The sequence below is a fragment of the Polyodon spathula genome, chromosome 23, assembly GCF_017654505.1.
Source record: "Polyodon spathula isolate WHYD16114869_AA chromosome 23, ASM1765450v1, whole genome shotgun sequence".
NCBI lineage: Eukaryota > Metazoa > Chordata > Actinopteri > Acipenseriformes > Polyodontidae > Polyodon > Polyodon spathula.
The window spans coordinates 5433904-5458276 of NC_054556.1; the positions used below are offsets into that span (position 1 = coordinate 5433904).

Sequence of the window (24373 nt, forward strand, 5' to 3'; positions counted from 1 at the left end):
AAAGTTACGCAAAATATGTAAAGCAGGAACACAAGGTAATGGCACTTTGAATAAACGGCTGCTGCACCTTCTATATATCTCTTTTCCCACATTAGAAAATTGTCTGCTCTCTTTTCATGGGGTTTTTTCGATTGATTTCCTGTAAAGAAATACTGTATCATACTGTCATGATAATAATATAAAGATACTAAAAATTCTGAATCAGATTAGCTAACAGCATTTTCATGTGTTGCCTGTGGATTTAATAGAAAGGCTTTTGTTTGTAAGTGCAGCGGAGGATAGGATAAGAGATTAAGAACTGTGAGACTTTTGGTTCCAATCCCAGCTCAGCTGCTGACAAGGAACTTGTTTGTTTGTATAACTTACACAATATTTTCCATACTGTAGCACCAGAGTTTTTTAAAACATTTATACAAGAGTGCAAAAGTAAAAGAAGAAACACATCATTGTCTCCTTTTAGTTTTGCTTTATAATCTTTTCAAGTTGTACACGCTGACCCAAGTTCAACTCGCTGCAATTTACCCTAACAATATTGTCAGGACTCATAACAGACACCGTACCAAGGGTGTACTGGCGGGTGTTGGATGACCACTCAGTCCTTAATGCAGGTTTTACTTTACGTATCTAGATTTATCGATGTCTTGCCTTGTGTGATGATAGGAAGCATTTGAAGACGTGCGTCACTAGAACGCATAATGCTCTAGCTGAATTATCTTAATGATGGCGAGCTGAGATTTAAGTAGTGCGACTCTGTTACTGCGCTTTCCCAGCCCGTTGTAATTAGAGCACAATGAGTGAGATGAGCTTTGGCAGGCAGAGAGAGAGAGAGAGAGAGAGAGAGAGAGAGAGAGAGAGAGAGAGAGAGAGAGAGAGAGAGAGAGAGAGAGAGAGAGAGAGAGAGAGAGTTCGTAATGGATGTTGAACTGCTCCTACGTCATGAGACTACTTGCATCAGACTTCTCCTCTCACGGAGGAGATGCATCCGTAGCCGCACTGGACGCGCAAGGGATCTATTGTCAGTCGAAGTAAACAGGCGCACACAGTCATACCCATGTCGGGATTAGATAACGTCGTGTATTGTCTCTTACAAACGCTTCTCTAGGTTTAGATCACCCGAATTATTTAGTCTTGTAGACGTGTCCTATGTCCTTTTTCCTCAGGAAGTGAGGACCACGTCAGACGGAGAGGGGATAACGCCGAAGCGTTGAGAGAGAGAGAGAGAGAGAGAGAGAGAGAGAGAGAGAGAGAGAGAGAGAGAGAGAGAGAGAGAGAGTCTGCCCGCAAGAGGGATTCTGCCTTCTCGTCCAGACAAAGTAACAGCACGCAATTACATTTCTAGGTACTATGATGCCAGCACATACAGTAGTTAAATCCACACTGTAAAAAAAAAACATCTGCAAGGTTCCTTTAAGTGGTCCTCTTGCAGTCTGCCTTTTCCTAATTGGCTTGCTTAATTTCACCTGGTGTGTGGCATCAGACTCTGTGTTCTTGCAGTATTTTAAATCCCATTTAGGCTTGTTGTTTATGGCAGGTAGTACAATGAACAGGTCAGAGTGAAGGTGCAGATTTGTCTGGGAGACGGCTCAGGTATCTGTGACCTCTTTTATTACAGTAACACTTGTAAGTACTTCATTTCTCAGCAGGTGACTGGTCAGCCCTGCTTTACTGACCTTTTCTGGTCCCAGTGTCGAGTCTGTCTGGAATAGAATGGGCACGTAAGTTTATTAGGTTGTGTTCTGCATGGTCTAGTTTTTCCAAAGCATCTAGTTATAACACAAGAGAAAACTCCTTATAAAAGTGCCCCATAGTAGAAGCATAGCGAAGTGTAATACACATAGTGGAAAGCATGGTAAAGCATAGGTAAGCATTGTAGAGACCAGAAAGGCATGGTAAATCATATTTAAAAACATCACAGAGGGGAAATAACAAGCATTAAAGCTGCTCCTGGTTTCTGACGGAGCTCAGTGGTATTCCTTGGAAGTAGCTAGCTGGTGTTTTGTGTTTCTTTATCTCTAATGGTTTACATATGTGTATTTAGTGTTAGTCACATAGAGCTACTTACGTTTTCAAGCAGATTAGGGAGTTTGCTAATCCAGAAATTCTTCCGCAAACACTAATTGATTTGTTTTGACTGCTTTCCCTGGCTAATCCTTTGCATTTACTTTAGTTGAGTGTTTGAAGTTGGTACCAGTGATCTGTTTTTTTTATTGCACAAATGTGTCTTATGGTGCCAGTGATGTGCCAGTAGCCTGTATATATTTTTTATAAATATATTAATACGCTGTCCCGGTACTGTTAGCTGAAACCTGGCTGCATCAGGTTCATTCATTCTATATTGTAAACAAACACTTTTTTGGTAAATATTTGAGTTTTTTATTATTTTTTTTATTATAGATTAGCAAATGATGTAATGACACTAATGATGTAATGACACTGCTAACTGAAAGGGTTTATTTCACTGCACCAGCACTGGAGCTGCAAACTGGAACTCTGATCACAGTATTTATCTTCTGTTGTTATTGCACTGGCATATAAATTAATGTGGTTTCTTTTCTGGTAGATCTATAAGTACATTATCATTGGCTGTCCACATCGCTGATGAGGGTTTATTTATTTATTTATTTATTAGTTATCTTTTTCAACAGTATGTAACTTGCTCAACCTCCTCTACTTCCCTTTTGCTTTTAGTGCCAAGCTATTAGGGTATCCCTTCTAAAAGTTTAGCACAGTGTTTTTGTACAGTAGTGTTACAGTTTGACCATGTTTTTATACATGGTTACACTGTGCATTTACTATAGCTTACCATGGTTTGCTCTGTTTTTTAATATGCTTTACTGTACCATGTTATTCTTTACATTGCTTCCCTGTGCTTTACCATGCTTTGACAATGCTATATTATACTTTGCTATGATTTTATTATGGGAAACTTTTATGCTGTAAGGGATTTCTTATGGTATTTTATGCCAGCCCACCAAGCATTTTCCTCAGACTGTAGGCCTGTGGTGTGTTTGCTTGCAAACTGCATACTGCATGTAGGTGTTGGCAGCTATGTGGATCACACATTTATTTACATACTAGTTTTCCATTAGCAGTAGAATCAATTTCAAACTAATCTATTCCAATTGTCTGACAATTACCTTCATTGTTATTTGTGTTATTTATATTTATTTCATAGATAAAGTATTGATAAATAGGCTAATGTTTGTTCTTATTGTAATGTTTATTCTTCTTATTAAAGTATTGCTATAGATGGCATTACTCTTCCTTGATCAAAATGTACAATTAACATTATAAATTAAAACATTTTTATTAACAATATGGGGTGGTATAACCACAACAGGTAACGGCAATGGTTTAAAAATAAGTGTCAGATATTATGTCCAGCCTCATCAAACAGCTTATTTTTAACATGTTTACTTTAGAGTTACAGACTTTGGGCTATTGTACTTTAGATCAAAACTGATATGAAAACTAGGGCAATTATATATTTATTAGTTCTGAGCCAAAATTCAATTTCTTGACTCTATTATTAAGCTGAATGCAAAATCTGTGTATGTTTGAAGGCTTGAAAAACAGGTGTGTTATATAATTGTTCTTTTTTTAACATGAGCAGTACTTCAACCTGTTACATTAAATATGCAATTTTATCATTGGGGGGGGGGGGGGACGGGGGGACAGTGGATACCGAAACAAAACAAGAAGCAATTGCAAATTCACATTATCCTTTCCTCTGTAGAGGCCTATTTTAACTGCTTTATTTTTGTTCTAACAGACCATTTAAAATGTTTCTTTGAAGTAATCCTGCAGTCCTGCATTTATTATGGAAATAGCAATGGCTCAGCACATAGCAGTGCTCTGAGTTAATAGTGGGCTGGTTGCCATGACAACATGAAGGGACTGTTAACATATGGACTTTCCTGTAGCTATGGAAACAAAGTTTATTTTCTTTTTTTTTTTTTTTTTTTCCTGTATATTTTTAGGTCTGGCGAATCCATAATCTTCTTATTATAACAGATGGAGTGCTTATTTTGGTGTTGGAATTTTACGAATATTTCTTGGGGATACAAGAATTTGTAGGTCCCTGTTTAGGAAGATCTATAACAAAACATTTACAGATATATATTGTATTTTTCTCCTTCATGATTGCTGGCAAGCTATGAAGACAGCAATACAAATGTTTTATTCCATCCCCTTTATTTTAGACAGAAGAGGCAGTGTGTGCTGAGTGGTCAGTATGAAGGGTTTGGGGCTCAGAAATTCAGCCTCTGCCAGTTCATACACCACCCTGTGTTCAAGAGAACTTTCCAGGGTATCCCCTGCCACCCGTATCATCCATGACACTTGCTGTAGTTCCAATAAATTGTTTGGCAGTTTCAATGGAGCATGGACTCAATCGCTTAACCAAGTGGGCCATTGCTGAGTTCCAAGTCTGTTAATTTATTTAAACATATTTGCTATTTTGTAAAATCATTAACAGTGGAGTCCTGCACAGTCTCATTGTGTGATCTGCTGATGGAGGTCATATCGACAGATCTTACTCTTAATCCTTTGCTCTTTAAGAAGTAATTTATGCCCACTTTGTAAGCATTGGGTATGGAATCTAGGAAGTAGGTACCTTCTGAAAAATACCAGGGTATCCAGGTACCCATTTGGTTCATTTCAAGAGCCAGCACTGCAGCAACAATAAAACTCTGAAAGATAACAGTACAGGCACAAAAGGCAGTTAAAGTACTCCTAATAGTACTCAAAGAAATGAAAAACGTTATTTACAAACCACTAACCAAGGTCATGCAACAGTCTCTTGACACAGGGGTTGTACCGACAGACAGGAAAATTGCAAACGTAATACCGATCCACAAAAAGGGAAACAAAACTGAACCAGGTAACTGCAGACCAATAAGCCTGGCTTCTATTATATGGAAACTATAACAAGATCCAAAATGAAAAATTACCTGTATGGTTACAGTATCCTGGGAGACAGTCGGCATGGTTTTAGGAAAGGGAGATCATGTCTAACTAACCTGCTTGATTTTTTTGAGAATGCAACATCGATAATGAATAATTGCAAAGCATATGACATGGTTTATTTTGATTTCCAGAAAGCTTTTGGCAAAGTCCCGCACAAAAGATTAATTCTCAAACTGAACACAGTAGGGTTTCAAGGAAACGCGTGTACATGGATTAGGGAGTGGTTAACATGTAGAAAACAGTACTGATTAGAGGAGAAACCTCAGAATGGAGTGTGGTAACCAGTGGAGTAGGTCCTCTGCTATTCCTAATCTACATTAATGATTTAGATTCTGGTATAGTAAGCAAGCTTGTTAAATTCGCAGACGACACAAAAGTAGGAGGAGTGGCAAACACTGTTGCAGCAGCAAAGGTCATTCAAAATGATCTAGACAAGATTCAGAACTGGGCAGACACATGGCAAATGACATTTAATAGGGAAAAGTGTAAGGTACTGCACGCAGGAAATAAAAATGTGCATTATAAATATCATATGGGAGATACTGAAATTAAAGAAGGACTCTCTGAAAAAGACCTAGGAGTTATTGTTGACTTAGAAATGTCTTCATCTAGACAACGTGGGGAAGCTATAAAAAAGGCCAACATGATGCTCGGATACATTGTGAAAAGTGTTGAATTTAAATCAAGGGAAGTAATGTTAAAACCGTACAATGCACTAGTAAGACCTCATCGAATATTGTGTTCAGTTCTGGTCACCTTGCTACAAAAAGGATATTGCTGCTGTAGAAAGAGTGCAAAGAAGAGCGAACAGAATTATTCCGGGCTTAAAAGGCATGTCATATGCAGACAGGCTAAAAGAATTGAATCTGTTCAGTCTTGAACAATGAAGACTACATGGCGACCTAATTCGAGCATTCAGAATTCTAAAAGGTATTGACAATGTCGACCCAAGGGACTTTTTCAGCCTGAAAAAAGAAACAAGGACCAGGGGTCATAAATGGAGATTAGACAAAGGAGCATTCAGAACAGAAAATAGGAGGCACTTTTTTACACAGAGAATCGTGAGGGTCTGGAATCAACTCCCCAGTAACGTTGTTGAAGCTGACACTCTGGGATCCTTCAAGAGGCTGCTTGATGAGATTCTGGGATAAATAAGCTACTAACAACCAAACGAGCAAGATGGGCCGAATCGCCTCCTCTCGTTTGTAAACTTTCTTAAAGAACTAATATTAACAGGACAGGAACAAGAGATCCTTGGTTTTACAGTGAGGTGGCTATTTGTGTTGACGACAGGGATAATGGGAAAGGGAATTTTTTTTTTTTTTTTTAAACCGCAATGAAATACTTCCTTGTACACTGCTTGAGGTTATTATTGTGATCCCTGCTGTGCAGTATGATTGGCTTGTTTTGCTATTCAGTCAACCCACCCCCCGTTATCCCTGTCAATGAGAAGACAGACCTCTGGTACAGTTTTAATATACTAGTTAGTAACAGAGACACAGCTAAAGTAATTTAAAAATAATAAAAAGTACTGTGGAATGTCTGCCTGTTAGGAAATAGCTAGTTCTGGTTCCTTAGTTAGGCTTTAAGAGTGATGACATTTTGACTTAACTGTAAATGTTTAACTTATTGATAGCTGTGTGTATTTTTGTGACTTGATAACGCTTCCTGAGAAGCCAATTCATTGCTGGGTGCTTGCCAAAATGTTTAAAGTGTTTATAAAGAACGAAAATAATCACTAACATTTCGATTTCTGTCTACCACTGATTTTAAAGACTAGCACCTCTGATCTGTGGAGTATCTTGATGCATAAACATTTTGCAAAGTTTCCAAAGGTTTTTGTTCGAAGAGCTTCCCCCCCCCCCCCCCCCCCCCCCCCCCCCATAAATATAAACGTGTGAGCCAAAATTTGTGATATTCAGTGGATTGTCGGTCATTTTAACACACCGCAAGTCTTTAGCTGTCATAAAATAATATGCAGGTTTAGATATTGTGTTTAGTTGCACTTTATTAAGCTATCATATAAAGGAAGGAAAGATGTTGATAGATCAGTAGACATCACAGCAACGGTTCAATATTCATTTACACGCACAAAAAAAATTAGTTTTTTGAAAAGTTCTGATTTTAGAAAGTCATGTAAACACACTTTTCATATCACAGTATTGTTATTGGATTAACTGTCCCAAGTCAAGAAAATTGCTGTTTTCAGAAAAGTGATATTCTGATTTTTGTTTTTATAGTGTTGGAAAAGGTTTTTTCTTTTTGTTGTCAAAATACACAGATGTGATTGATTTACATTCTGTTGTGATACCATTGTGGGGTGGCATCCATTTGAGACACAAAGCATGGTAAAGAGAAAGTGCTAGGAGTTGAGTTGTGTAGTAAGTTAAAAATAAAATAGTGAAGTCTGACGATTGCTACACAGAAAAGATCTGGTTTCTGTAGACTTTCTGTCTAACTTTCTTGGCTGATTTCCAGTATAAAGGCAGCTGCCCCACTTTAAGTGGCACAATTCTGTTTAGTCTGGAGTTGTTTACAATTTCAGAATTGCTAACATATTGACTGTTTTGTTGAACTTAAAGGAGTTAGTGGAGCAGACCGCTGGTTTTATACAAGATGGCATTCTGTGGGAAAGTACAGATTTAGGCTGGCCCTGTTGTTTTACACACTTTTCAGTAAACTTTCTTTCTCTCTCTCTCTCCCCCCGTATGGGTGAACTCAATTAGCTAGAAAAAAACACTTTTTATGGGAATTGTAGAACCATAAACGCGTGTGCGTGTGTGTGCACGTGTGTCAGTGTGTGTGTCAGTTTGCGTGCGTGTGTGTGTGTGTGGGCAGGTACTACTATTAATGTGCGGACACAATTTGAGAAAATGTCCTCACAAAGATATTAACTCCTGAAAAAAGAACGTTGTGGGGACATCCCCACATTATAAAACATCTTTTTTTAAGAACTAAATATACCTTCGAAGAAAACAAACAAAAAAAAAAAAGTAAATTGCCAAAATATTTAGTTTGTTGTCGACTTTCAGCCTGTGTGGAGTTTTGTCTGAATGGATTTAAAAATAGTAAATAAAAATAAAGTTAAAGTTAATAAGAAGACCTCAAGTGTAGGAATACAAACATGTGAGTGTTGGTGTCTTGCAGTCTGTTTGCACGCTTGGTTAATAAACTTAATGCAGCGGAAACAGGATCACACACTTAACAATAGCGCTGATGCATTTTTTTTATTGTTTTATTTCAGAATGTGTGCAAGAGGTGCCCATATTTGCGTAGTAAATGAGACAGTAGTGGAGGGGGATGTTACTGCTCATGCAGTTCACTGTGAAAGCTTTTCATTTGCATACCATTGAGATTTTAATCACAGGGCTTTTTACACTTTTGTTTCTGGTATGTTCACAGTCCATTTTCATTATTATTTGCAGTGCAAAGTTTATGGGTAGAGACGCGTCTATTGTAAAATTTTATATATATATATATATATATATATTGTAAATTGCAATATTGTCTAGAAAATAACTAATAAAACCAAAGGTTATGTGTTATTTAAAATATTAGAGTAATTTACAGATAATGTCTTAATAAAAAATATTCAGTGGTCTTTTGTTTTTTTGTTGTTGAATATAAGATCTTACTACACTGCATAGACACAAGCAGTGTAATCTGAATAATAATGTGTAAGGGTCGAAACCATTTCAGATGAGACCACAGCAAGTACTGCAGTGATGTTTAAAGGAAAGCTCACAGCAAAAGAAACTGGCAGCAGTACAGTATCACCACAGATTTGTGAAGTATTGCTAAGATGCGGCACTCCCAGTTAGGGAGCTTAAGACCTGAGATCCCCAACACTGTGTGGGTGGGAGGTGGGCACAGAACAGAGACGTGGGCACTGTCTTTGTTCCTTCGTGACAGTCTCTAATGGAAGTCTGGGCTGGAAGTAGGCAGTAGGGATTGCCTGACAATTAAGTCAATTAAGAAATATACCACTCTTGACCTGAGAGCCACACCAACTGAGGTTTATAAAGGAAGCTTTTTAATATAGCTCTACTTTAGTGAGAGAGATGCTGGTAATGAACGTTGGTGAATAGAAATTACATCTTTCCCTGTAATTGTGGGGTGCAGCAGCGCGTTTTGTTTAAAATTTGTTTAGATGTAACTACATCCCTGTGCTTTGGTGCCTGCCTCTGTGCTGCAAGGCAGAATTGAAGTGTAAGTGTTTGAATAATCCAAAATCAATGCAGTGATAAATCGGACTGGGTGCTAGTGTTACTCACTGACGGTACAGTGAGCAAGTCTCCAATACCTCTGATTAATAGTGCAGGCCAATGACACCAGCCATTGTGTTTTTATATAGCCAACACAGCAAACATCCATCAAGTGAAGGGCTGTAAGATTGCTACGTTAAGTACAGAAAGTGAAGAGTTGTGCAGATGGCAATTCAATCTCACTGGTGCAGTGCTTTAGTTTTTCGGTGCAGCACGGTAGAATGTATTCAGGATAGATCTGCTGAAATGCAATTTCTTGGCATTGGGAAAGGAAGACTTGCAATTTAATTAGGCAGGGCAGAAGAATTTAGTCTGGCTAGAATAAGTCTGATTTGTACTAGAATTCAGTTCAGCCTCCTGATCAGTTATCAAGAAATTGCACAGATGGTTTGAGCGTCGATTATCCTCAGTGTTTGTTATGCTATTCTACACATGCGCTAGGTCATGGTTACACAAGTTAATAGAAAAACATAAAAATGTAAAATCCAAATATCTATTCTGTCGATCGTCACTATTTGTCATGAGAGGAAGATCCAACTGGAGCTCTGCACAGTTTGGAGTGGCCTCTACAGTGGAGTGCATACAGGTGTAAATGCCATTGCAGTGAAATATTGCTCTACACTCCAGCACTCTTGTACTCGCAGCTTCTGCCCGGATTGAAAGCCATTCTGTGCCCCGCATTCTCATCCAACTTGGAGTTTAAATGTTTTATGGAGTGGGAGGTCGGAAGCAGCTGTCTTGCTCAGCCCTGTAAATATGGAGAGGTGTCTAACCCCATCAATAATTCAACTGCACCTTTCATCTCAAATGAATTTATATTGATTTAGCTGTTGAAGAGCTACATGCCTGTAATTTCTTTCCCCCTTTGAGCATGCAGGGGATAGTCTGTGAATTACACTCAGTGATAACATTAATGGAGTAATTGGAATGGGTCTTAATGAGGGAAGAGATTTTTTGGGGGGTTTCTGGTGCTGGTGCATGCAGATTTGTATTTGATTTATTTTGTTATTGATCAGCACAGGATCTGAAATGCTTCCAAAGTTTGTGACTAATTCCCTTTGAGCCTACTGTATACTTGGCAGATTAAGTTCCATATTCCTTTTGCTGCTTTTATGATCCCATTTCTGAATTACTTTCTGAACATAATTTCTTGGCTTTGTGATCTCTTTTTTTAGTAGGAATCCTACTGCATTTTTTCACCAGGGATGCTGGCTCTGGTAGCCTAGGAAGAGTTCAGTGCCTGGCACTTCATTGCAGCAAAGCATCCTTTTGTTGGATGTGATAAATTCCATAACACACAAACCAAGTTACCATGACACACCTACTACATATAAATTCACCCTCTTTACTCTTCATCACTGTTCTCTTTTGCAGATTGCTCTGGTGTTGTTTGTAGGTAGCAGCTTTTGCTTTAGTAACTGGAATGGTCAGTGGGTCTGCCTCCTCACAGCACCAGAAGACCATCCTTGAGGACAGGTGGATCTTACCATAGCTGCTTCTGGAAACTAGAGGGCAACTGATCTAACCTGTACATTTTAAATCCCTCTTCTTAGGTAGTGATTGTTGTACATCACCCGTTGACTAAAGAAGATCTAATCCTTCATTGGACCACTACAATTACAGTAAAGAATGAAACCCCAGGGCTCTACAACAGCCATTCGAGCAGACACTGCAGAGCTCTGCAGTGTTCAAATGCAAAGGAGGCTGTCAGGTCTTGTAAGAGAGAAAAACTTACTTGTAAACATCTGAATTTTTTTTTTTTTTTTTACTGCACTGAACGTGGGGAACGTGGCTCCTGTATAGCAAAGGCCACTAAGGTGGGCTCCAGTGTAGAAGCTCCAGTCAAAGAACAGGTCAATGGTTATATCAGGCACTACTGAGCTGAGAGCACTGTAACACACAGCTGTAATTGTGCCCGTCCTGTGAACCTGCATGGCTGGGAGGAAAAAATTATCTAAGGTGATATTAAATGTGCAAGAAATGATCTCCACTCTGTTCTTGATGTGAGTTAGTAATAAGACTGGAAAAACAGAAATGCACAATGAAGAGCTCAAAGATGTGTCATTTTTCTATGTCTCGCCATCACCAGTTTGCACCAAGATATGTTTGAAATGGATGAATTCAACACAATAGAGCCACAAAACTGAAATTTGCAGCACCTAAATGTTCAAAAAAGACACTTTGGGAATTCACTCTTTCAGCTGTAAAAACCACACCAGCAGTAGGCAAGGAGAATTGCATGAAAATCAGAATGCATTATCCATGTAAAACAGACTAGCACTTTTTTTTCTGAAAAAGAAAATAAAGCCCAGAACAGCTTTATGAATATGTACAACATGTATTTAATCTATAAAAATAAACATTATTTTATAGACTCCTGAGTAAAAGCTTTGTGAATTGGACCCATAATGTTTACTGGAGAATGTCGATACCCAAGGGAACTAGACCTATAGTGAGATTTATTTAATGTGCCTATGGCCACTGTCAGTTTTCCAGCATTTGTTTAATTTTCTTTTGGAGTCCCTGGAAGTGGGAGAACGGAGATCACTTTGTTTTCTATGGGGGGTGGGAAACGCATATAACAATGCATTTATTGAATAGAGGCAGGGCTACTGGAATATTACCAAGGTGGGTACGTAACGCAAATCCATGTACAGTGGCTGTTCACCCAAGTGCCTATGAAGTATAACGTGAGCCACGGTTCTGAAAACCCTTTTAAATGTGTGCTTCTGTTACTTGTTTTTAATCGTAAAAAACGCATGCTATTCACTTGACTACATTTGGACAGCTGCATTAAGTACATGGTATTAATGAATGTGTTCATTCAGCTGTGGGAATGGCTGGCATGGGATGCCCTCTGGGTCTCCTTGAAGTTCTAGCTGCTTGAAATCAAAGATGAGGAAGATGGAAATGTAATACTGTATGCAAAGCTCTGTTTTGGCACTATTTGTTCAGTGAAGTGAATACTGAACTCCATAGAGGCAATCGTTAGTTCTTTCCCAGTGGTTGTTTTTAAGTTATTTTTGAGGTTGAGTGTGCGGGGCAGTTGCTTGTGACGGGATCCTGTCGATAGAAGCTTCTCATGAGGTACTGCTGGATTCAGGAATTAACTTTGTTAATTGCTTTTTCTGCTAGGCTATGAGTATGTTTAATTAAGTGTGTTTCTGTATAAATGACTATTGGGGTTCATAACCATCATTCTTGCTAAGACGGGGGTTACACCCCTGTCGGTAATTGTTTTAGAGTATATGTGATCTAGTTAAGTTTTTGATAAATCACCCCAACAAATCCTTAATATGCCTTTTCATGTAGTGCACAGTTTTACTACTTATAGTGCCCTGTTGATGTCTTTACATGAATACACACTTCAGTTTTTGAGCTTAATTGCTCTGCTCAGCTGTCAGTAACGTGACGTTGACTATCAACCACCAAGGGACAGCTGACTTTGCTTGCTGTTTGTTGTATTGCGATAAGTGTCGTACTTGTGAAAGGTGCTGGAATGACTGCACTTAGCATTCAAGGACTCTGCTTGTGTAGTAGACATGGCAACTGAGACAGGATGCAGTTTCCTGAAGTACCTGGGCTGGGTGAGCAGGGATCACCATCTGCTCTGAAAACTAGTCCAGGGTGCACCGTAATCCATATGGATCCTTACAATCCAAACCGGTGTCATGTGAAAGAAAAACTCTTGAGATCTTATTTTCAAAAGGATCTCAAAGGACACCAAATATAAATACAATACTGTAGACACTGGAATATAATACTGTACTAAGGAGAAGTCGTTGAATGATCATCACAGACCAATACTAAGTATTGTAAGGTTTGTTTATGTGATTTAAAGTAATTGCAGCTAAATAGTTCCATATATTTTCTCATCCATGCACACCCATTCATTATATAGGTCTGAAATATGTAGTTTTGAAAGAAACACATGTTTTAGCGAACGTTTATTTTCATTTTAGAAAATGGTATCTGATACAAATCTCTGTTTACAAGCCATGTTTTTTGACTGTCTTGCACTTGCTGAGTCATTTCACCCAATTGTCCCGACTCTTTAACTGGCTTCTATATTAAATCATATAAAAACTTTATCCTTTTCCCCATACACCGAGCAAACCAAACCACATGCCTTATGATGTAACTTAACATACCTGTCATTGTACCTTGTGCCTTTGCTTACTGAAGCCACATCATTTTCATAACCAAACACTGTTATTATACAAGTAGCTTAAAGGTTTGAATAGGAAGCCAAACAACCTGAACTATTCAAATATTCTTAACAAACTTACAGCCATTTGAGAAAAAGAACTTCTGTGCGTTTCGTTTCAGTGTTCTTTGTCCTGTTCTTGCGGCCTCGTTGTGTGTTTGTTCATACTATGATGGATTGCTCTTAGCTTCTTGGAAGTTAAAACATTTGAATGAGTTCAGATGCAATAAATGTCTGTTCAAGTATAACTACAGGTTCCCAGTGTGGACAGTCTCTGGCGTGCTTCTGTGGAATTCTACCAGTATCTTTTAAAAAGGTGCACGTTGTATTCTGGAAATCTGTACAATACATATGGAGTATCTTCGGCTGGTTTTGGCATTGGTTGCTCTGCCATTACCAACTCCTAGCCATTCAGAGGCAGTTTATAAGCAAACATTCTATTACCATCAATGATAGAGTAGCAGTTCTTGGTCTGGCCTGAAGAACCTGTTTATTTATCCCGCATTGTGTTGCTGTGAAACTCTTGAGCTTTTCTCAAGAGATTTATTTCCAAAGCACTGAAGCTGTTGCATTAGGACTATTTGCAAACATTGTGGGGGGGCGTACCCAAGATAACTGTGCATCAAAATAACAAAACAGGTTCTGCTGGGAACTAATCTGTTAGGCTGTATTGACAGTCATTGTGTGTGATGTTTTATAGGTCATATTTACAATGCACAGGAAGCCAGAAATACATTACTATGCAGCATTATAGGTACATTTTCACTTCTTTGATTTATGTGCTAAATTCTACAAACTGGTAAGTTAAGGGATATGTAAACTATTGTTTGATCAATAAAGCTGCTCCAGGATGTACCAGGGTTCCTTCTTGGAGAGACAGGCTTGCCCTCGGACCGGTTTCTGTAAATGCATCATGCTTCAGTGCTTGGTACATCTTTGTGCCAGGTAAACAAGGTTTTCTAAATGCAGACGTCCAGGGGGACATCTGTAAATACGCCTGGAGATTAGTTAATTTTTAAAGCAACACCGCACTTACAAACACAAAATATGCTGCCTTTGTTTTATTCTGCCGTTGTCATGACTGCAGACCCCACCATCCAGATAGTTACAGTAGGGAACTGGAACTTTAACCCTTTCTGTCCTTTTGTTGCTTAGGAGTGCCAAGTTGTTGTTGTTGTTGTTGTTGTTATTATTATTATTATTATTATTATTATTATTATACTTCTTTTTTTGTGACACATTTAGAAGTTCTTAAAGTGCTGGATGAGTAGCACTGAAAAATGTAAGTTTATGCCATTTATTAGGCACAATTCAAGTTATGACCTGAACTGCAATCACTGTTTGTTACATTCATAACTTCAGAGATATTTCTGTACATTGATCACCTCAATTACATACACTCTCATGTCACTTCACAGCCAGCCTGGTTAAAGAAATGAGTGAAGTTGCAGCAAAGCCACACTCTGACTTTATTTATTACTGATGCTTTTATTTCAAGTCCTTGATTTATTCTCTAGCTAGCCCTACAATATTTTTCAGATACAGATTTATTAACCAAGGCCGTGTTTGCAGTGGAAATGTATAATTCCCTGGCAGAGCCTAACAGTAATCTAACCCGCCCCCTTTCACTGTCCTGGACTAAAAGTGCCCTCACTATTCACAAGGTTCATTTATTTTATTGCTGATTTGGAGCTTGTTTTGCTAGATCATTGAATGTAGGTAAGTGGTTTGACTCTTGTTGTTGTTTTTTTCTAAAGGAATAAAACCATTTAAATGTTATTAATCAGTATGCTGTATGATGATAAAAGAATGGGATATTCTTTTTCAGCCCCTTTTTAAAATGCTTTTACAATTTGGAAACGAGTAGATCCTGGTGTGTTCCAGATTTTCAAAAGCGATCTACCAAGCTAAACAGTAATATAGCGCCTCCTGCTGAGCTACGGTGCAGTGGCGTAGGGTATTGCAGGGAGTAGTGATCGTATGGAATGCCTTGTGCTATGAGTCCTGTTGACTAGCGTTTCTGCTCGTGCCTTCTTTCTTACACTGAACTCACTACACTGAACTCAGAACACTGAAGAAGGCATGAGCCAAAACATGTGTTACGTGACTTGGTATCTTACCTCACTGAGTCTTTTGACGTGAAGAATGATCTCATGTTAGTACACAAAACCTAATACCCAAGAGTGCAGGTTTTAGTATTTTTGATCATTTGTTGTAATATTTGTTTTTGTTCCTGTACAATCATTCGATTGTTTTCCTTAGAAGAGTGACATGCACCTCATGTATATAGGCAGTCGTAGTTCATTTAAACTGTTTGAGATACACTATCTTGGAATATTTTGACTTTATGTGACTTAGGTAACCGTAGTCTCTTTAAACATCAGGCAAATGACTTTACAGATAACATCAATGCAGGAATGAAAGCTTTCAGTAAATGTAGAATATACAGGCACATTTACAGAAGGGCTGTTGTTTGCTGGTGAAACCAAGATTAAAAGACCATTATAAAAATACAGGTAAAGATTTAAATACACCCAAAGACTGAGAATTCAGTAAATAGTAGAGAGCCAGGAACTGAATAAATTATAATATTTAGAATATTTAGCAATTGGCAAATTGCTATGTAATAAAATACATTGAGAGGTAATAAAAGTGACAGACTAAATTAACAAAGCACCCCTACATAAGGGAAAAAATGCACCAGCGGCTCTAACAATAATAAATACAATAATTTATTTTAACAATGGTTATTAACACAGCACCCCTACACATGTTAAAATAAAAAATGCAGCACCAGCTCTAGATTACTCTCGCAAAGTCAGTTTTGAAAAGATTGAATAAACCATTTGAATTTTGAGTTTGATGATGATGAGTAATCCATTTACAAAACAGTACCGTTTTGAATCGGTCAGCAGCAAATCGCTATCCTTGCCAAAAAGGCGTTCTTATAAGCAAAGTTCCTTTAGGCGGAGCATTTGCAATAGGAAAATTCAGTTTCACTACAAGGGTGTTCCTGAAGTGTTGTGTTTAAGCTGGCTGGGTTTGTTGTGTTTATTGGCTGGCTTCCACATTCTCTGGCTACCTGCAGCCTAACTAAATGCATATTTTGTTTCATTTCAATTCTTCAGGCTGTCTACTAAGTAAAGGTCATTTCCTTGGGAAATCGTGCTGTAGATGTGGTTATGCAAAAAGCGCTTAGTACAGTTTAGTTGAAGCACCTACTTTGAATCTGAACCTCTCCCAAACCAAAGAGCCAAACCACTTTAGGATAGATGCCCAGTTGGATGCCAGCACCTGCTGTCACCTGGCCACTGGGGCCTGTGTCCTTGCACACCACAGCACACCAGAACTCTGCGTGTTTCACACTTCCTCTGAGGAACTCGGAGTGTGAACAAGAGGACTGGTTTTAATTTTAGTCCTTATCTTGATAACTGCCTTGATGACATTATCAGTATGGAGAAGCTTTAACCTTGGGCTTGGGCAACATTACTGTCACGATTCTGTTGTTTTTCATCATAGTTAGAAACTGTAGTTCTGTTTAACTAAATGTGTCATTACAAGGGGATGCTTGAAAGGCTTGTTGTGATATTTGGCTAGTAAAAGCCAGTTACTGTAAAACCTCATGTTAATTCATAAGCTACCATGACTGGAAAAAGTATTCCATATACACAATATTTAGAATAAAAGCTGTATGAAATTACATCTCTTATACAACGAGATGCGCCCTACGCTCCATTTATTAACGCCTTATAAATCACAAAAATTAATATTGTACTCTGGAATCGCCTTTAAACCTAACGATGTGTTTTACTGTAGTGTTCTATTGAAAAATTAAAGAAAACAAAACAATTGACAGACAATTTCCCGTGATTTATGAACATTCAAACAGGGCTGAATCTGCATTACCAAGCCAGAGGTGTGGGGCTCTATGCCAGCCTTTTCTTAGAAGTGGTAATCCCGACTGAACTCCACACCCCGCTACAGATAATCCTGCTGTCTGTGAGAATAATCGCAGGTGGAATCGTCCTCCAGTTCCCAGAATCCCGTGCCCTATGAACATCCCTCACTGATTCTGCCATTTACTCACAGAGATTAACTCACGCGAATCAACCCACTGGATTTTCCACTTATTATGTATTTATTTTTTCTTAATATTTGTTTATTCTTTCTACAGTATTGGGTACACTGTGATCCATAATGCACAGTACTATTGCACTGTGGTAATAGTACTGTGCATTTTGTTCCAACTGAATTCAAAGCTGGGCAAATATCTGTTCATATTTGCTGCACTCTATTCAGTCTGAGGAATATCTTCTCTGATGCTACAGAATGTGGCGCAGAGGAACGGCAGAGCACAGAATAGGACTCTAAGTAGGGGCTCAAACTGTCTTCTACACTGTAATTTTTATGAAATGTCAGCCCACTCTTTTACCAACCTGCCTGTGTGGATCATAAATGCTTCCGTCAGTGGCAGAGGCCTGCAGATTGACTCAGTTTCTGTAATTCCGTTTTCTACGCTTGTCTTGTTTTTAGTCCCCCTCCCTCTTTCTTCCTGCCGTATTAAGGTGAAGGTGTCGTGCTCAGTGTGAAACTCAGCCTAGGGGAGAGGTATGGACGACATCAGGTAGCAGGTCTGAACTCAGGATACCAGCACAGGTTGCTTATGCAAAATAACTGAAATCTTAGGCAGTCAGTAGGATGTTGATTTTGTCATTCATTTTATCATGTTCTGATTATAAATACTGTAAACAATTCTACATTTTCCATTAAAGTAAATGGACATAAAGTGGTAGAGTGGTAGAATGAGAACTGTCTGGCTAGTTGTTCATAGGGAGGTACAGAGGGACACCAAGTGAAGGGGACGGGGGCTTCTTAAAGTCATTTATTCAGAGCTGCAGAGGAAGTGAGGGTTGGGGACTCTGTCATAATGAGGTAGAGAGGGAACAGCTGGGAAAAATGACAGCACTATAGGAAAAGCTTCCTTTTAGTTTACTTACCTTCAATGTGTAACTCTTCTGTGTTCTGGCTTGATATCTTTACAGGTAAATAGATCTGCTATGCAAATACTAACAAAGAGCCAAGTTATCATGCCAGGTGTTAAGCAGGACATTTTTGGAATTTTTTATTTTTATTTGATCTGAATGTTACAGTCTGCCCTCCTCTGTCTGGCTTGTGTGTCTTGTGGGTTTGTCTCAGTTTAGCTGCAGCTGCTTAAAAAAAAAAAAAAAAGTAGGTTAGAATGAGAGAAAATCTGGCAGGAAATGTATGAGGAAGAGTGCATACCTAATGGCAATGTCATGCTGTACAACAGAAAATCAATGAAAATAATAAGAAAACTCAATTTAGTTTATTTTATTCTCAGTGGATTATATTGTACTATATATGGTTATATGAACTAGCATGCAGCTATGGTGATAATTATTCCATGCAGGAGTTCTAAATACCAGCAACCTTGTAAAAAGACAGTATTAAAACCATTGACGACAGAATAACACACGTACTTACTGGTATTCCTTCCTTATTGCCCTATTTCTGATTTGAAGTGCTTTATTATGAATGGTGCTCTGATTAATTGTCATGGATCTGGAGCCTGTTTGTACTCCTAACATTATCTGCAGTGCATTGTTGTAAGGAGGCTGCATTTTTATGGCAAACTTTACTGGTGTGAATGCTCATCTTTTAGTAAATGAGCAAAAAGTGATCTGAAAACATTTCCCTGTTACTGACATCATGAAACGAGGGCTGTCTGCAAGCAAGCTTTCACAAAAATGTTTTTCATGGGGGGGGGGCAAAAAATGACCAGTTCAAGAACTATTTCCACTCCTGACTTGCAAGGGTGAGGACAGTTAATCTCAGACAGAAGAGACCATAGCTAAACCAAAGATAACACACAAACACAGTTGCTAGATAGGGTTGTTTGGTTTTTTTTTTTTTTTTTACAAAGCACTCGTCTTTACATTTTATAAAAGATGGCTTGATTTTAATGCAATTTAGTTCATGCCCATGCATCATCCAATGGGGAATGGTACAGCCTTCAGTTATCAATCAATCAATCAGTTAGACACAAGCCACATTGCCTCCGGTCAGTTACATGGAGGTCATATGATATCTGCCAGTATATATTTCATCCCTGTTTTTCCGAGGCTACAAGCGAATGGCTTGAGGCAGGATCCCCTGAGTAAAGCGCTTGTCTAGCAGTGAAAGCAATCTCCTGCCTGTACCTCGGTTACCTCCAGCCCGACCTTTCATTCTCACAGATAGGCCACCCCCTTATTTATTTGACTTTTTTTTTTTCATTACCATTATTATTTTGCATTCATTTGATGCACCGGAATGGCTCTTTCTTGGTAGAGTCTTTAATGAGATAGCAGGTGCCAGGGGTTGCTGTTAGCAACATGAGCCATGCAACATAGATTTTACATTTAAAATAGCTGCTATGCTTATGGAAGGTATATTTTCTTTTTTTGCTTGTTTTGTACCACAAATCTTATCCTAAAGAGCATTGAATAAGGAATGCATTTGGTACAGTTTCAAGTAATTTCATGCTGCCTTAGGCATATGATTAACTATCTGCAGCTCAGAATGAAAGTAACCCCCTTAGCTTACTTCTTGGGAAGTATGATAACAACTAGACCAAGCCGGAACACGTCCCATTTTAAGAACATTCCGTTGGCAGTGGCAGCAACAGAGTAAACACTGTTGTTTAGATAACACAGTGTTGTGTATATTAAATACAAAGAGCCAGAGATGTCTTTACTCCAAAGCTAATTTTGCACCAAGGAAATGAAACTGCTAATGTTAAAAACTAGTGAAAGTACTTTTTGCATTGACTGTACAATAAATCCAGGGGTGCTCAATTCCTCTTCAAGAGTAGTATACACAATTCAGTTTTATAAAATAGTTCAGTACTTTAGGACCTGGATGAAGGGTTAATTGGTTCAAATAAATACATTTTAACACGGCTGGAACAAACAGCTGGAATGGAAGGGCCAACTTCAAACCTGAGTTAAGTCTATTGCACAGTTACTTTCATGTTTTTTTTTATTTTATTTATTTAATTTTATTTTTTTTATCTCCTAGAAGATTTGATGCAGCTACACATATCTTAATGTTTTTAGTTATCAGTGTGGTACAATTCATTAAAAACTAAGATAGCTGGATATCCAGACTAGGGGTTGTAGCTGGAAAAGCCACAGGCAACTTGTGGCTTTGTGGGCTGCATCTGGTCATGCCATTAGCCCACTGATCTCCTGGTGCAGCCTTCCCTCCTACTCTGGGAAAGAGTCTCCATCCTGTAAGCAGAAATGTTCTTGAATGTTGGTGATGAACAATTAGACGCACAAGTTAAGACCACAATCTAAATTCCACGTGCCACAATATAACAGCCACACAAATTCAGCAATACAAGCCTGTTCAAAGGTCATATCCTAAGCCATGAAGCAAACAAATTAAATAAAAAAAAATATCAGTACCCTGTGTCTTTTTCTTCCTTCAGTTTGTTTTAATGTCACGCTGTCTTGAACTCTGAAAGGACCCCAGGGATAAAACTGAATGCATTTTTGTTACCTGTTGCTGAAATGATACATATGGTACATATGTTCTATAAGCTTTTCTAGTCTCTTGAATTGCATCCTTTTCACTATAGTCTTCTTCTTCTTAAAAGATTAAAACATTTTTTTTTTTATGTTTCTGGACAATAGAATAGACCACTTTTATTTGGTTCAAATTGTTAAAACTGATTGCATGTTTTTTTGCTAGCCCTCGCTCTCTGTCTCTCATGGTCTTTTTCTGTTTAACTGTCTCTCTCCTCTCTCTCTTTCATTGTGTCTCTCTTGGTTCCTGTCTCGCTCAGTGCAAATGGTGAGCTTCACTGGATAGAAATTCGATTCCATAAATGAAGGAGGTGACAGGCACAGGGACGCTGCCTGATGCTTTGTAGTCAGGGCTGATTAGTTGGAGGCTGTCGCAGTCAAATTGACCACTGGGCCAGACGAGTAGTGGTTCAGTCTCCTGTAATAGCAGTGTAGCAATAAATAAGTACTGCAAAGAACGAACTCAAACCAATTTTAAAGAAGACTTGTGTTTTCCTGACTGGTTCACTTACACTTTGCTGACAATTCATTTAACTTCAGTATCAGTAATTATTTGTGTGCTTGTATGTTTATAGTTTTGAGGCATTGCTCTGACCAAGGTAACCAGCTCTCTCTTGCATGTATTATCATTGGCAGTACAATGTTGTGGTACCTTTATATTGCTTAAAGCTCACAGATACAGGGACTGAGTTTTACAACTTACTATCTAAGACCTCTAACAGTGGGCTCTGTGTTTCAGGGGTGCCTTCTCGGAGGTTGTTCTAGCAGAAGAGAAGCGAACAAATAGGCTTGTTGCCATCAAGTGTATCACCAAGAAAGCCCTGGAGGGCAAAGGGAACAACATCGAGAACGAGATCGCCGTCCTTCACAAGTGAGTACAGACCCAGAATATCAATAGAGGACTTTTGATTTGCATTTCCTACTTGAATTGGCTCCAGCTTTGCAGAAGGAGGAAGTTACATGCCAGGTTATTGCATTTGCAAGGCTCTGTGAGGAACATGGTTCTCGATTTCTCCTCTCACAGAGTAGCACACTGATACTATTTAAAGGGCACAGTTACCAGGGCAGCAAGGAAGTCAGATATATTAGATATATAATAATATCTGTTACTAAAGTGTCAGAAATTCTCTGCCGGGAATGTCAGATCTATGGGGATATTCCTATTTTTAGTTTCCATGGATACCGCAAAATACATAGGCCTTGAGGCACCAGTTCTACACTACCGCTGTGTTGTGTGAATGAGAAGAGACACTTTCCTGTAAATAGTGTGCTGTGTGCTCTGCATTAGTTACGCTGGTTCTTGTAATGATAATGCATTTTAGTTGCAGTTTCATACTAAACCTGGCATTCATATAGTGACGTAAACACAATAAATACACCCACCTCAAACAATTATTGGGACGCTTGTGATTACAACGAGAGTCAGGGTAATAGCCAGCAAATTAACAAAGCACAATAACTGGTCTGTGTTGGGTGAGAATAAGGACAACAGCTAGAAAAGCTCACTCACCAATGCTAAAAAGACTTGCAGCTTCGTCCTCCTTCCAGGCAAGTTATCTTGTCCTCACTCGAGAGAAGAATTTCCCCAAAAAGCTAATGCTGGCAGTTGAAGGCTACAAGTCATAACTGTTACGTAATATAAATAAAATAAGTTGCCAGCATATCGCTCACACATATTGTTTACTTTTAGTGTTATGGAGCTGTGTTAGACTTTGTCCAGTATTTAAATGATTCATTTCTGGAGTTCAGTCAAGCAGTGAATACACAAAATCGATAAACATATTATTTATAAGTAGGCTGCTTTTTTGTTTCTTTCTTTTTTTTGTGTGCTAAGCAAGTTTTAGCCAACTGCCTCAATCATCGCCCACTCCACACACACACACACACACACATACACACACACACACACGGCCACACAGCATGTAGAATGCCAGTTTGTCTATATTGAGGATTTATTTTTTTACTGGCTAAGAAGTAGTTAGTGATATTATTTAATAAGCATGGATCTTGTTTTTTTTTTTTTTTCATCCTGGTACTACTTGAGTATCCCAGAGGGAGGGATACTGTCTGTCATTTGAGCCTCAGTCCCAGTCTTTTTAAGAATTAGAAATAATTAGAACATCCATGGGTTTCAATCAACATAAGTTAACCTATACCACTACAGCTGTAGGCTCCAATGTATTTCTAATTAAAATTAAACTACAGCATAATCCCATTATATATGTCTCCTAAATGAAGGGGTCAGTCTCTGCTTCTGACCCGATAATTAAGAAGTTGGCCAGGACACTGTATTAAAGTGAGAATCAAAAATGGTACAGTTGTATTTGGTGGAATTCAACCCTAAATTAAAAAAAAAAAAAAAAAAGTTCTTCCACCTGAACTGTAGTGGCCAGATCAGTTGCTAAGGTGACAACAGGGAGCTGAAGATGAAACTAACGTAGGGCCTAGAGATTTGAGCAGGCTGTGTGTCCTCAATGTCAGTGTTTTTAATAAAAGCAAAGTAAACAGCACTTTAAGTACCACAGTTTATGTTCTTTGTTGATCTCCTGGGCTTCTGTATAGGGCTGTTAACCAGTCAGAAAGAGGTACTCAGGCACTGCTGAGCACACAGGCTTTATTAAAAAAACACTTCTCACGTTAAAAGGATTTACAGATTAGACAAGAAACAGGCCCCACCTATAATAGCCACTAAAAAACAATGGTGCATGTTTATTCTTGATGTATATATGTCTTGGCAGCTACAGTATGTGTCTTGATTTATAGTATGATGTAGCATGGTATAATACAAAAATACAATAATGCCTCTATTTTTATTTGCATTAGGTTAAGTGATAGTCACGAATTAAATTGTCTGATATTCTGAGGTTTATATATATACCATATATACCTATATATATCTCCACACACACACACACACACACACACACATACACATACACACACACACACACACACACACACACCTCACCAGGTGTTAGTGTATGCTTCATTGGGTGCTATTGCGTTGGTAGTTAGGCTGATTTGAAGCATGGTGTTGTGGACACCTGTCCACTAGGTGCTAGGTTAAGCCTTTCTTATAAACTCCTTTTACGCTGACTTCCAAATATCAGTCCTAAAATATAGTGGCATGAATATGTTCACAGGGGTGATTTTGACAGCAATAGAAAAGACTGACAGGATGTGCTTGTTCATATTTTCTGTTGCAATTGGAATAAAAAAATTCTTCTGATGGAGTGATTGTGACACATGGTGGCCAGTCTGGGGATTGTCTCTTCTTTCTGTAATACCAGGGGCCTGTATATAAATTGAGCAATGGAAAAACACAGGCTCAGACTTTCCTT

The 24373-nt window shown here is 38.5% G+C and overlaps 1 protein-coding gene across 2 annotated transcripts in view; it reads left to right on the forward strand.

Annotated features, from left to right (window-relative positions):
* The window catches only part of LOC121298266 (calcium/calmodulin-dependent protein kinase type 1-like), a 47338-nt gene that overhangs the window by 11573 nt on the left and 11392 nt on the right, over positions 1–24373 (forward strand). For both annotated transcript variants that reach the window (XM_041225294.1, XM_041225296.1), the window contains exon 3: positions 21772–21903. In XM_041225294.1, the coding sequence (XP_041081228.1) occupies positions 21772–21903 (132 nt within the window). The remainder of the gene's footprint in view (positions 1–21771; positions 21904–24373) is intronic.